The 14,998-nt window shown below is 41.4% G+C and overlaps 2 protein-coding genes across 5 annotated transcripts; one reads left to right on the top strand and one right to left on the bottom strand.

The window, feature by feature from the left end:
* The first annotated feature begins 3,707 nt into the window (after positions 1-3,707).
* Positions 3,708-12,320, top strand: ampd3a (adenosine monophosphate deaminase 3a). Of its 4 annotated transcripts, none has more exons than XM_030376164.1 (16): positions 3,708-4,150; positions 4,249-4,357; positions 6,713-6,938; positions 7,177-7,357; positions 7,816-7,981; positions 8,158-8,377; positions 8,509-8,638; positions 8,734-8,928; positions 9,230-9,361; positions 9,479-9,642; positions 9,736-9,862; positions 9,973-10,136; positions 10,515-10,635; positions 10,948-11,121; positions 11,264-11,374; positions 11,526-12,320. In XM_030376164.1, exons 2-16 carry the CDS (start codon positions 4,300-4,302, stop codon positions 11,700-11,702), a joined length of 2,346 nt encoding a protein of 781 aa, XP_030232024.1. In that variant the 5' UTR covers positions 3,708-4,150; positions 4,249-4,299; the 3' UTR covers positions 11,703-12,320. The 4 variants fall into 4 exon arrangements, with proteins under 4 accessions (XP_030232024.1, XP_030232023.1, XP_030232026.1 ...); XM_030376163.1 differs by having other exon boundaries at positions 3,708-4,158; XM_030376166.1 differs by lacking the exons at positions 3,708-4,150; positions 4,249-4,357 and adding an exon at positions 5,334-5,463.
* lyve1a (lymphatic vessel endothelial hyaluronic receptor 1a) lies at positions 12,178-14,697 on the bottom strand. Its single transcript, XM_030376178.1, has 6 exons — positions 14,540-14,697; positions 14,052-14,223; positions 13,791-13,930; positions 13,118-13,360; positions 12,922-13,000; positions 12,178-12,802 (listed from the first exon to the last, which is right to left on the bottom strand). Exons 1-6 carry the CDS (start codon positions 14,595-14,597, stop codon positions 12,667-12,669), a joined length of 828 nt encoding a protein of 275 aa, XP_030232038.1. The 5' UTR covers positions 14,598-14,697; the 3' UTR covers positions 12,178-12,666.
* Positions 14,698-14,998: the final 301 nt, after the last annotated feature.

Genomic DNA, 14,998 nt, shown 5'->3' with positions numbered 1-14,998 from the left:
ACCTCGGAAGAGGAGAAGCCGCCACTCGAAAAATGAGCCAGTAGAGCTCCCATCAGGTGACTTTGATAATTGTTCCATCTTATCCTGTACTAAAGTGAACATATTTCTTTTCAATCTGGGCTGACAGATGTCAAGGTGGGGATTATCAAGTATGGTTATCCAGAGATGTTCCATGAAGAGACAAAAGAGTAGGGGCAGAAGGCAATTTATGTTGACAGATAGTTTATTCTACATTTGTGCTTTAATGTAAATATCAAGGGTGGATTAAATTGCTTCAGTGAAAACACTGTTATGAGACTGTTTGATACCCTTTTTCACAATAAAATAACCGCAAAACATACTGATCATCTGATTAAGCCAATTCAATTGTAACCATTTCATTTGCAATACATTAATGAATTGCTAAGTTTTTAACTGGATCAAATGGAACTGATATCACTGTGGTATCACTAATGGTAACAATAACGATGATAATGATTATGATTATATGGGCTCTACTGCCATCTAGCGAAAATATTAAGCAATGGCTTTGCTTCTGGCTGTATGGGTTTAACGGGTGGAAACAGTGATGATTTGCAGCTGCCCATTTAGAGCAATGCGGTCCAGTTGCAGAGTAAAGCCACCATAACTGTTAGGGAGTTATGTCTTCTCATAGCAACGTGTACAAATATTAAGATGGATCACCGAAGTAGCATTAAAGGGTATTGCATCATTTGGCATTATGTTGTGAAGATTCTGAAAATATTCAGGATGAACGCTGAATCACTGCATTAACCAAAGCCATTCAGGTCCTTCACTCAACTGAAGTGGGGAAAGGTTGTTCCATGCTATTTATGGACCAGCTCTGACAGACAGAAAGTAAAGCTGGTAGACTGTAAGGGAGAAATAGGATAGAAGGGAAGAGTAGCAAAGAGAGGCAAGGAGCGTGAAGAAGCAGACTAGGAGAGAGGAGAGAAGAGGAAAGGAAAGAAGAAAGGAATAGAAGAAAGGAGAGAAGAAAGGAATATGAATACAAATAAAAAAGGTTAATTTCAGATGCAGGGCTATTTCAAGTACTGGCTTTCATTTTTGAAACCACACTGTCAATCATAAAGCAGCCAATCCAAAGCAATCAGTCAGTCTATACTACAAACCTCCAAACCCAAGAGTATCCTGAGAACCTGAGCTGGGTGGATTACCTCTGCAATCTCAAACACTGCCTGGCTGAATCAGGCACCATGCACCATCTGCTGCATATGTACCGTTTAAATATGATTGTCCTCATCCAAGGCCTCCTGGAGGGCTCAACATTGTGTAACAACGCTGTGCAGATTCGCCATGCGACTGAGGACTTTTATATTTTATCTCTACTCCTTCATCATGGTTCAACAATGTGCCTGATCAAGGTGTTAACCAGGGGCGTTGCTAGACCTAGAGTTTTACTGGGGCACAGGCCCCCAACTGCCAACATTTTTTTTTTTACGTGTGCACAATATGAAATAGATGGATACAGAAGGTTATGTACGAGCTTCAAAACCATTGTCACTGTCATACTGTAGGCTATATTAAAGCACTGGTAAAGGTAAAGACGCAAAGATGGATTCATGAGTACCGTACAATTATATTTATTTAAACACATACACATCTCAAAGATTTACAAATAAGGTAACTGACAAATAAACAAAAAGTATCTTTATGACCTTCACCTCTTTATCAGGAGAAGTCTACACATCTATATTTATTTAGAAGCTGTGTGGAAACAGCATAATTTTGCCAGAACGACATGTACTAAAAAGGCAAGAAACAAGGTTTAAAACTAATAGAATTTCTGACTTAAGGTGAGGTGGCTCATTGCCACCAATCAACCTGGAAAATGTTATAGAACCATCAAAGCTCTTAAATTAAACTAAATAAGGCCATACACTACTGCATAGAGCCTTTTTAAATGATAATTTTTTCACTATTAAGCTGTATCGCCGCGCCTTCATGGTGGCAAAGCGGTCAATAACGTGGCTTTGACTCACATGCATAGTTGCTCCTTTTCAATGGACAAAAGAGAAAGTTGGTGAAGCCTTCCTTGCCCCATGGTTGACATAAGCCAGGTGTGGAGCCTTCTCGACACACTGAAAGATCGCTCACAACTACAACTGTTTACAGGAATTGTGAGTGCAATGATCTGAATTATCTGTGTCAGTGTTGGGAACATTGTTGGATCCAGTATGTTAAAAACACCCTGTATATCCATAATTTCCTTTTTTGTGTTAAGGAAGTTTTTGTCCACTAAAACTTCAAGTTTTGAATACAGACAATTTTTCATTCATTATTCATTTTCCACGTGTGTGCGTGCACGCATGGTGTGTGTGTGTGTGTGTGTGTGTGTGTGTGTGTGTGTGTGTGTGTGTGTGTGTGTGTGTGTGTGTGTGTGTGTGTGTGTGTGTGTGTGTGTGTGTGTGTGTGTGTGTGAATTTGTTGTAACGTTAAAAAAGGAGATGACTTACTCTGGGCTGTTTCCAGCTCCCGTGGTTTCCAACGAAACATGATCAACAAAAAAACAAGGAATTGAAAGCTACTTACAATATGCCTAGGTTACATTAATTTCCCCTGATGGCAGCAATGTTCCACTTTCAGCTGGAATTCACGGTACATCAAAACCACACGTCTTCTTTAGATTTCAGTTCCCTTTATTTATTCACACAGTTCAGCAGCGGCATTTATTCAGAATCAGAGCCCAAATTAAAGCTGCATTTAGGGCGACTATCACTACCCAGCAGAAAAATAGATGCACTATAAATGGTTTTGTATAGCAGTCACGAACATGAGCATAGTTGTGGAAATGCTGGTGTTAGAAAACAAAGTTGACGGGAATTAAAGTGCTGCACATCGACTGTACAAATCTAGATTATTCATCACAAGAATTTTTATTCAGAAATCGAATAGGCTAATTAACTCTGAATTGTGAGATAAAATTCAGCATTCTGATAATAAAGTCAGAATACTTGGATAAAATCCGAATTCTGATAATTAAATCCAGCATTAAAGGTTCATTTAAGAAGGTTCTCCCCAGTCATTTGTCGCCTGGTCGCAGTGTCGAGTTTTTTTTTTAAAGTAGTTCACTAGTCGTAGCGTGCAAATAAATTGCAGTGTCAGAATTCTGAGAATTTTGTCAGCATTCAGATTTCTCAGAATTCTCTTACGCTGCAAATTAAAGCGCTACTACTAGCAAACTAGTTTCAGCGTGACTGGAGAGAACTTCCTTAAATTAAGCGGAAGTGGGAGATTCCTTATTTTTTTTACCATTATTGTTTTATTAACAAATTTCTCCTACAGGGGATTGATAAAGTTCTATCTAGACTATTGAACAGAAAGAAACACTTGGTCATACTTTACACACTTTACCACTGAAACATTCAGAAGAGTCACGTTGACGAATCCGTAAATAACTGATTTTTTTCATTGGTTGTTGCGTTAAATCTTACCCAGATACAGTAGGGGTATTTTCTGATTGGCTTTTATGTAGCCCCTTTTGTTTTTTGATTGGCTGGTAAGAGGCAGGCTCGACTGAAGACTCCAGAGGCAGCAGGAGATGCACTTGATGAATCCTGCCGATTCCATAGCGAGAGCGGCGCTTCTGCAGATGAATTTAATAATGATCAATGGAATTTTACTGGGGCACTGGAGACTTTTACTGGGGCACGTGCCCCAGTAAAAAGGGGCTGACGACGCCTCTGGTGTTAACACTGATCTACTTTACCAGATCAAATTACTGAAATCTGTGGCTATACTGAGCTTGTGATGGGATGGAAGTCAATTAAAGTCAAATCCTGCAAATAAACGGTAAAGATGGCAGACCATAAAAAGCCAAAGAATGTGCATTTATCAAGAAAATAACATTACAAGCCCCGGCTACGTTGTACAAATATAGGTTGCAATGGTAAAAGTTTGTAAAAGCAGCTAAATCGGTTTGGCTGGCTTTAGCATCCTGTAGTTCAAGCAGCAGTGGGAAGGCAGAGAAATTAAAGGGTTAAAGATGAAGTGATGAGCACTGCAGGGCGGCTAAAGGGGTATCACATTCTGTGGCCATAACAGAGCCTGGAGGAGACGAAGGACTTACACACAGTTTATAGCTATTGTGGGATGGTTTACGATACACCACATGCAGCAAGAAGAGAAGGTGAGAAGGTGAGCACCATTTTCTAAATATTAAAATTCATTAAGTGATTTAAAATATGTATTTATCTAAATAATCTGCACCTATTGACATTTGGACAGCTGAGTTAATGAGATTAGCTATCTGGAAGACGGCTCTGGAAGCAGAGCAACATGCTAAGAGGAAACAGCGCTCTTATAAAGCAGAAGTCCAGTCCTTGCTTGGCGAAGGGTGAGATTTCCTTCTACTCCTTCTTACTTCTTTGAGTTCTAAATCTTTTCTCTATTACTCTTTACACACACGCACAAACACATGCATGCACACACGCTTGTTTGTCAATTGCAAAGAGATCCTGACACAATTGCTGCCTGCCTGCCTAGGATCTAAGACATTTGTAACTTGGGAGATGGGGGAACTTACATGAGAGATCAGTGATTCATAGAGGAGCATGAGAGGACAAAAAAGTAGACACATCTGAGATAAGACAAATAACGAACCATGAAGGCCTTGTTCCCTAAAGCCTTTGAAACATGGAGATGATTCATTCGGTCATACCTGTACATGTACTGTAAAGACCCAGCTATCCTCCATGGGCTGGGGCAGGAGGGTGGCTGGTGATGAGAGGAGAATGAGGTGTAACCTCCATCATCCCATGCTTCCCTACAGAGTATTCCAGGCTCCCTCTGTTTCAGAACCTACGCAGGGCAGGGAACCATAAACACATGTGGTAATTGATATATATAGTATATAAAGCATATATAGCAGGCACAGTAGAACATCCTGACGGGTCAGAGAAGGCCTTCCTTATAGCTGATCATATCCACTTTAATTTTAATTTGATGGAAGCGTGGTGGTCAAAGTCAATGCGTTGCAGTGGAAATGGCTTCCCCCCTTAAACCAAGGTCATGTAGAATTATCTTTGAACGATCATCAGTGATGACAGTTAAGTTAGCCTTTATCTTCGCTCTCGCTCTATCTCAATCTATATTACTGCCTGTCTCTTCCGCACTCTCATTGTTTTGCTTTATGCATGAAACGAACAGAAAGACTGACAGACATAGGAAATGCAATGGCTACTGAGGAGCTCAAGCAATGGTCCCTGCTTGGCCAGCCAGTTGTGACATAGTCCTGGGATTAGTACTGTATTAAAGCAATGACATGCATCTCTTAAAATAGAGAGGGAGCTGTGAAAAGAAAAGAATGAAGGTGGACACGTGCACCAAGAGCAGTGGTGTGGCATGGATACTTGCATAGGGAACGGTGTCTCAACGACACACTAGGTACTTAAGAAGAAGGCAAAGAGAAAGAAACAGGGATGGCTGAGAGAACTTCTAACGGTAGGAATTGATAGAAGAAGGCCTTTCTTTATATGGGAAGCGAAATTCGAGGCTATTCAACGGAGGCCTATTGTGGTAGGCCTACCTTGTTTCAGACGGGTCTTTTAGAGAGACGGTGTGGAAGAATTTACCTTTAGTGGGTAGAGTATCTCACAACACTAAAAAGTAGCCTACAACTTATTTTCGTTTTCTACATTGTTATCTATGTAATCTTTCAATTTAAGTCTACTATAGTAAGACATTCTAAGTCATTTTGACAGTCCAATTCAATTTTTTTGCCAGTCTCCTCCAACCGGTTTATATACGTTCCACTCCACGTTCTTTTTTTGACGTCAAAGTGGTATCATTTTCAACGTCAGAACGATAGGACACCGGCGCCACGGCGAGGTGTGTGTGTCGAATGACGATGATTGTGGCGTCAAAGAGAGGGGTGTACTTCTCGGGAACCTACACAGCATAACGCCATGATGGTGTGTGTGGATGCGTGACGCTCCATCTGACGAGCAACGGTTGATTTTGATTTAAAAAAATTATAGTTTATTTTTAATCTCATTGTGTTAAAATTCGAGCCGAAACACTTACACCTTCATGAACTAAAATAACTTTCAATTAAATCGCCTCATCCAACATGGAAGCACGTGTGAGGGTTGTTGTCTATGGTTGTTGTCATGGCAGTGGAGCCATAGCAACAATGGGCAGTTGGTGTCGTAACAAGGATACTTTATTGTTTACCGGACGTAGATGGTCAGTAGTGGTTTAGATGAACAACTTTCCATACATCATCGGCAGTGGCTTTAGTGTTAACGCTAGTAAGTTGTGTAATTTAAAATAGTTCACATTCACAGCTGTGGATGGTAAATTATTCATCTAAAATCAATTTCTTGATCAATGCTTTCGATGGTTTTAGTTTAATATTTCCTCTGAACCTGTGGTGATGTTATGCTGTAAAAAAACAAAAACATTAAGGCTTCAGTGAGACTGTAGTGTGGCTCGAGTTCTTTGGAAAGCTCGCATTAGAGAGAGACTTGCATAAGACAATATCAATGATAACTTAAAACACAACGCCAATGCCATGTTATAAAAAACGATAGCAGCTCAACATTGAAGTAATTTGTTGACTTGTTGCACACATTTACAAAACGGTACAAGCAAAAATATTGAGGCGATTGATTTTCCCTTTGATAAGGCATGTCCTCAAAATGATCATTCAAGGCCACTCTAATTCACCAAAGCTGACGCATTCCTGCAGATATGCCTCGTCAGTTCCCTAAGATCACCCTGAGTGAGGCCGATGAGGAGGTGCGGCTGCTGGCCGAGAGGGTCTACGCTTCGGCCCTGAAGGAGGAGGGCAATAAGGATGTGATATCCATGTTCACGGTCCCTGAGGAGGACTGTCCCATCGGTTTCCGCCAAGCCAAGGAGAGGGAGCTGCTCAGGGAGCTGGCAGAGCAGCATTCAGAGGAGAGCACCAAAAGGTATAGCTGCTTGGTCCTCTTCGTATGGTCACATCGTAGAGCGATGGGTTTATGAGAAGGATATGGGGTAAATGTGGTCCAAACAGCAGCAGACAATAAATTGAAAAATTAATTGAACAATAAAAACATGCACATAAAATACTCTTTTTTTTTCTTTCGCAATTGCATTTATTTGTTTGAATAGCAGTGCTATTTCAGCAGTGTTATAAGGTCATTACTTCGGTTCAATCTGTTCTAGGAAGAAGAGTTTCAAGATGATCCGTTCCCAGTCCATGTCTTTGCAGGGCATAGCCAATCCAGAGTGGACGCGCTCACTGGGGGCCACGCCCTTTGTGTCCCCCAGCTCCACCTGCTCCTCTTTGCTAGAAGGCCTTCCAGAATACCAGAGGGTCACCATAAGTGGAGACTACTGTGCTGGGGTAAAACACCTTTAAAGAGCGGGGTTAGGTGGAAGTCAATGTTGATGTTAAATCTGCTGGAGAGAGAGAGAGAGAGAGAGAGAGAGAGAGAGAGAGAGAGAGAGAGAGAGAGAGAGAGAGAGAGAGAGAGAGAGAGAGAGAGAGAGAGAGAGAGAGAGAGAGAGAGAGAGACTTGATTTGAACCACCAAACACTTGTCTCTTCGCCCCCCCCCTACATTTCTTCGACATTGTTATGCATTCACAAACATGTGATTGACAGGCAAGATGCTTGACCCGAACCAATCAGGCAATAGAGGCTCAAATGATAGAACTTATATCTGATGTACATTTAATGTCGCAGGTAATGCAAAATTAGAGTAGTGTCTTACATCACATACTGAGATATATAACAATTGATATGATTGTGGACACATTCATATTATGATCAATTAGTGGGAAAGCTCTTCTTTAATTCCAGATCACAGTGGAGGACTATGAACAAGCGGCAAAGAGCCTCCTGAAGGCTCTGCGTATTCGTGAGAAGTATTCAAAACTAGCATATCACAGATTTTTCCGAACCACGTCAAAGTACCTCCGCAGTACTGAGAACGAGCTATGGACCGAGGAAGATGAGGTCTTGCCGGGTAGGAAAGAATGTAACTTCTGAGCATTTACGAGCCACTTGTATAATATAGATTGTCTATTCACTTGGTCGGTCAACATTTGGTCATGAAAATGCAAGTGCTGCTTTAAAAACAAACTTTAGTTTTCTTCAAAAGCCCAATTGTAATACTTGTCTACAACATGTTGCGTGTTGTAGATGTCTGCCCATGTCCAAGGAATGGAGAGGATCCCTACAGCATGGAGAACATCCCAGAGAATCTGGGCTTTGAACTGAAAATGAAAGATGGGATTGTGAACGTCTATGACAATCTTGAGGCTCTGAGGGAGAACAAACCTCGGAACCTCCCATACCCAGACTTGGAGACTTTTGCGATAGACCTAAGCCCCGTGTTGGCTATGATTGCAGATGGACCCACGTGAGTGACTATAACCCAATAAAAAGGCACTTTAGCTTCGCTACTAGAGGATGACTGGCATTTTTGTTGAGTTTAGTGTTCCTATTAGCCGTGGTACAGACATAACAATTCGCATGTTTTGTGTGTTACAGGAAAACCTATTGCCACAGACGACTAAACTTCCTAGGTTCAAAGTTCTACCTTCATGAAATGCTCAACGAAATGGCAGAGCTCAAGGAACTGAAAGGAGTGCCGCACAGAGATTTCTACAACGTCAGGAAGGCACGTTCTTTTGGGGTTTTATATTTTCGATCCAGAGTATAGATCATCCCATTTTTATACGATAAAGGATACATGTCGTGCGGTGCCATTTCCAGGTAGACACACACATCCACGCCGCAGCATGCATGTCCCAGAAGCACCTGCTGGCCTTCATCCAGACCACCTACAAGACGGAGGCCGAGCGCGTGGTGCTGGAGAAGGATGGGCAGCAGATGACTCTCAGGGAGGTCTTCCACAGCCTCAACATGGACCCATACGACCTCACCGTGGACTCCCTGGATGTACACGCGGTAATAGGCTACTTAGGATCAGGCCTTGTGGTGGAAAGTGGGCACTTTTTGTCGATGAATGCATTCTGCTCATCTAATAGACATTTGTATTCCCATGAGCAGAACGATGAGATAGAGACAGAACCGCACTCCTTCTAGTTAGGATTGCATTGGTAATGAGGAGCATGTGCTAGTTTGAACCCAGACAGAATTGTCAAAAAATGAATAGGACAAAAAGGAAATCAAAAAGTGAGAATGTGTACACTGGTAGAAGTCATAATAATAACTTAATGAGTATGACAATCTATGATCATCTTTTTAGGGGAGACAGACTTTCCACCGGTTTGACAAGTTCAATTCCAAGTACAACCCAGTGGGAGCAAGTGAACTGCGGGATATCTACCTGAAAGCTGACAACTTAATCCACGGAGAGTACTTTGCCCGGATTGTAAAGGCAAGTCAAGAACACAATATTAACACAGTACTATCACTACGTATGAATTATAACGAGGGTTAGCATTTACAGCATTGGAATGTGATATTGCTATGGATCTTTTTTTTTTTTCGTCAGGAAGTGGCCCACGATCTAGAAGAGAGTAAGTACCAGCACGCAGAGCCCCGCCTGTCCATTTACGGACGCTCTCCAGATGAGTGGGACAGCTTGTCCAAGTGGTTTATCGACCACAGAGTGCACTCTCCCAACATGAGATGGATTATTCAAGTGCCCAGAATATAGTAAGTGCTCCACCAGGAGAATTGCGGCAACAGAGCTGACAATTTTGTAGTCTGGGTGTGTTTTGTGTTAATGACTATTCTCCCATGTTTTAGTGATATTTTCAAGTCAAAGAAATTGATCCCCAACTTTGGAAAGATGCTGGAGAACGTGTTCTTGCCTCTATTTGAGGCCACTGTTAACCCTCAGAAGCACAAAGAGCTTCATGTCTTCCTCAAATATGTAAGGCAATAATATCCTTCACAATTCAGAATAACTATCCCAGGAACATTTATATTTGCGTACTCTGTTCCATTTTATTGAAGTCATCTATTTTATTTATATGAATGAAGGTCACTGGATTTGACAGTGTGGACGATGAGTCCAAACATAGCGACCACCTGTTCTCTTACAAGAGCCCCAAGCCAGAGCAGTGGACCGCAGACAACAACCCCCCGTACAGCTACTACCTCTTCCACATGTACGCCAACATCATGGTTCTCAACAACCTTCGGAGGTAAGCGTCGAGCACAGCGGCCCTGAAGCTCAGGGTCACTTTCAGTTTCAGGGTCAGTCATTGCTTCAGTTTTGAAACAAAATGGAAACTGACTGATTACCCCCTTTGGGGACGTAAACATTCTTCAACCTCAAGTTAACTTGGGGAGATCATTGAAAGGAACACCATTACTTCTGCCAGAATAATTGTTTAGTTCAACATCATGTGAGTGTTGGTGTGAAATATTTATGCTAAGATGTCAATATTTATGTTCGGTATGTCAATGTCCTCATAAACACACAGTCATTACTCTCCGTGGGGTCTGATCCCTCGCTCATCTCTTATACACAACATCATTAACTTGTACATGACTTATTTCAACACAACAACGTTCTCCAGAGAGCGCGGCATGAGCACCTTCCAGTTCCGTCCACACTGCGGAGAAGCTGGCTCCATCACTCATCTGGTGTCTGCTTTTCTCACCGCTGACAACATCTCACATGGGCTCAACCTCAAGAAGGTAGGCCACATCACGCTGGGTTGATCTCTTATCCCATGCAAGATGGAGGCTTCTGTGGGTTCAGGTTCAAATGTTCAGGTCACTTTTAAACAAGGATGCATTTCACTCTTGTGTGCAATCGGGAATGAAAATAATTAAATACCAGATCTTGTGTTTGCATACATGAATTACATACCCTTGTCAGTCATAAACGTTGAGAATCGTCATTGCATTGAGGACTGGAGCTATTTGTTTGTGCTTCCTTGGGAAGCACAAACAAAGTGTATCCATGGCAGTGTATCCATGGCAACTATGCAACTGTCTTACTTCCAGAGCCCTGTGCTGCAGTACCTGTACTACTTGGCCCAGGTACCCATCGCAATGTCACCACTGAGCAACAACAGCCTCTTCCTGGAATATTCCAAAAATCCTCTGAGAGAGTTTTTGCACAAGGGCCTCTGTGTCTCCTTGTCCACAGATGACCCCATGCAGTTCCACTACACCAAGGTACTCACGCTTGGCCGCCCGGTACCACTAGTGTTTGAATGCTCCACCGCTCAAATACTGCATGTTTGTACGCTGAAGACTGTACAGAATAGCAGTTAGATTGTTTTGTTCATGTGTTTTTTTGTGTTTTGGTACATTCTAGGAGCCATTGATGGAAGAGTACGCCATTGCGGCTCAGCTGTGGAAGCTCAGCACCTGTGATGTGTGTGAGATAGCAAGGAACAGTGTCCTGCAGAGTGGCCTCTCTCACCAGGTAGAGGGACTATTGTTAAATCTCTCTCTCTCTCTCTCTCTCTCTCTCTCTCTCTCTCTCTCTCACCTCTCTCGCACTGAGCTCATCGATCCATGATTCAATGAATATGTAGATTAATTATTATTTGACTTTGTATTTTTTATCTTGAAAGGAAAAGCAGCACTTCATCGGAGGGAACTACTTGAAAGATGGACATGAAGGGAATGACATCCGCCGCACTAATGTGGCCCAGATCCGGTTGGCCTACAGACACGAGACACTGTGCAACGAACTCAGCTTCTTAGTAGAGGCTGTGAAGTCTGACGCCATGAACTCAACGTCTGAGTGAAGTATATCCTCAACAGAGGATCCCAGCATGACTTGCCAAAGTGCTCAATATTTACCAGTTACTCATACATTTTTTCTGCAACAGCACTCAAAAGCTTTAATGGCAGGGAAATCCGATAACAGGATATTAAATGCAATGCATTGCTGATTGTTTCATAACCATTATCACTGATGTTTCCACAGATAGAGATCCCATCTGCATATAACCATCTCTGATCATTAACACTGACCTCTGTTATCTGAACCTGGGCACAATATGTTTGGGTGCCCGTTCTCTTGCACATATCTTCTGTTGCAAACCAGGATGAATGACACTCTTATTTACAAGAAAATACCGGCTCTGCTATTTGCAAAACACATTACCCATCTCCTAACTGTGGAGAACCCCCAGTGCAATGTTCATTATCTGTAGAGAATGGTAGATTGACTTTAAATACTATGGATATGCATATAGATGATTTCCACAGACATAGAGATATTTTAGAAAGGTTGATGTGTTTTATTGAGCCCTGTTTATGAGGGTTGTCTTGACTCAGTATTGTCAGTACTGCAAATGATGTTAATAGAGTTGACGACCCGGTTTCATTCAGTTTCACTGTATAAAGTATAAAAATATTTACTGGAACATTACATTTATTTTGTCATGAACACAGTGACCTCTTGTGGCTGAAACGATGTATTAAATTAAAGTGAAATACATTAACTTAGACATCATTTATATACAAAACATTGACATATTAATTATAGGACAGTCCCACACAACTAAACATTTTTTTAGGCATACCATAACGTGCACCTTTTCCGTTGAAGTTTAAATCCATTTTGCATAGTCTACAACAACATTTTGGAAAATCCCTTTTTGCATGTATTTGATGGTAGGAAAGTGAATTAAAGCAAAATATCCAAAATATTGCCTGTTGCAAATATATAATATTGTCTACTATCCATTTAGGATAGGCGCCAAATCATATTGCTGTATCAAAACTGTCTCCGTCATCAGGCCCCTCGTCTATTGTGACCTCTGGCACACATGTATTCTCCTCGGTTTCAATGTAGTTTTCCTGTGGCCCCATGTCCCAGTTCTGAAAACAGCTGCGGTTCCTTCCATTTTTTGAAACAGAAAGAAAAGGTCCATTCAGCAAATAGTCCTTAATAATATTTTTGTATTTTTCAATACTTCAAGAATATAAATTGGCTTGATAACAGCGTTAAACACTCACAATTGTTCCAACCCAAGGACAACAGTGATGACCAGTAGTAGAGCGCAGGTGACGCCGATAAGCAAGGGTTTTGTCGGCACTGAAATCATACAACATTGGAGAGGGAGGCAAAACATGGTTTAAATCTGCAAAAACAAATATTCATAACTCTTATAAAACGAGATGCACAATACAATTCATACTAGTCTCCTCATACCTTTAAGGGAGCCTCGTGGGGTGCTGCCCAGTAGCAGGGCCTGCTTTGGCCTTTGGCTTATGGGGAACAGTGAAGGAGAAGAGATAGGTCTGCTGGTTGAGGTGATGGAGGAGAGAGAGGCTGAGGGCAGCAGGTCAGAGGTCAAGATGGTGTCCTGTTTGGAAGGAGAACGGCTGTTCTCCTGGTAGTGCGTGCCGGTCAGCGGGCTATCGGATTTTGTATCCTTCAATTGTGTCCCTGAATCTGTCACATGTGAACGGGCATAAATCATATGAGAGGGGACCAGAGAGGAATATGAAAGGTCTGTACTGCACTTTTGTAACTGGAAACTTACTATTTCTCAGAGGATGAGGATTTGACAATTTTTTACTGATGTATGGAAACTGAAAACTATGTTTATAAGTAAAAATATATTTTGAAAGGAATCCCAATAAAGTATTTATTGTATATCATTATTGTAGTGTAGGCCTTCATCCCAGAGTATTGAAATAGTCATGGGTTAAAAACAGGTGTAGCTCATTTGGCAAATGATTTGTCATCTATGTGTGCCAGTGCCCATAATTTACTTAATGAGATAATGAGATACTATCTCATTATATGTATCACATTATGCATTACACCTCTGTGACGATGGCCTATAGAGATAGGAACTCAACATGAAAAGAAGCCATACCTGAATCATTGAAGCAAAACACATCAAAGAGTATCTTGACACTGGTTCTCCATTCTACCAGGCCGGTCTTGCCTTTTCCACAGGAGGGCCTCGGCGTGGCTCTCGGAATGACTGCCAAGTGTTCATCAATCCATCCAAACCTGGGGAACAACGGATGCATATTACGGCCAACGTACCGTCATATGCAGGCGTGCATTTCGTACATGCATTAAAGTCATCGGTTATAGTCGAGTCTGCTGCATGAAGGTGGTATAGCCGCACCTGCAGGTTTGGAAGCCCTTTGAGAGAGCCCTTTGCACTTGTGCTTTGGTGGCGATGGTCAGCCCAAGTGATTGGCAAACCAGCCTGGCCTCAGAGGCGTTGAAGGTGTAGTGAGGCTGATGGAAGACATCCACCGAGCTGACCTGATTAACCCCAGCAATTCTGTCGCTGCCTACAGAGAATGAGGACATCATTGATAAGTACCTCAAGAATTGTCCCACACTTGGGAAAAACTCTAAATAAAATAAATAATTTACTTTAAGAGTACAATAAGAAGAGTATAATATGTATACATTTTATATATATATATATATATATATATATATATATATATATATATATATATATATATATATATATATATATACACAAGAAACATAAATATTTTATTGACATAGAAAATTTGACCAAAGTAAAATAAAAGTGGCAAACTTGCTATTGAACATGAAAATAAAACAGCTTTGCGTGAAATGTCTTGCTTTTCTTACCTTTGAGAGGTCTTGATAAGGCGAGAGTGACCGGCAGCAGTAAAATCATTGTGATCATGCTGAGGTTGGAAGACCAATGGGTGTTGCGGATGAGTCCTACACAAGGGGTTTAAATAGGGGTGATTGTAGTGGGAGTGTGCACATTGATATTGGCCAGAGAGAAAGGGAAAAGGAAGGAGGACGTCCTGTCGAATCACAGGTCGAATTAAAAGCCATCGTGTGCTTTAGGAAAGACACAAGAAATGAGTTTGAGGAATAAAACAGCATTAAAAATATTAAAGTTGTTGTCTTTAGTCCCCTACATAGTGTTGTTAACGATGGTGAAGAGGATTAAATCCTACATTAATTATATCAAAAAAACACGGGGGGTTTCAAAAGCTATACAAAATAATATCGACAGTCAAGCTAAACGGTTAAGAAATAACCTACTCTTCAGAGAAATAAAGAAACCTCATGATT

This window comes from Gadus morhua, chromosome 14 (assembly GCF_902167405.1).
Source record: "Gadus morhua chromosome 14, gadMor3.0, whole genome shotgun sequence".
NCBI lineage: Eukaryota > Metazoa > Chordata > Actinopteri > Gadiformes > Gadidae > Gadus > Gadus morhua.
The sequence above is the reverse complement of the archived record's forward strand: the minus strand, read 5'-3'. Positions and strand labels throughout refer to the sequence as shown.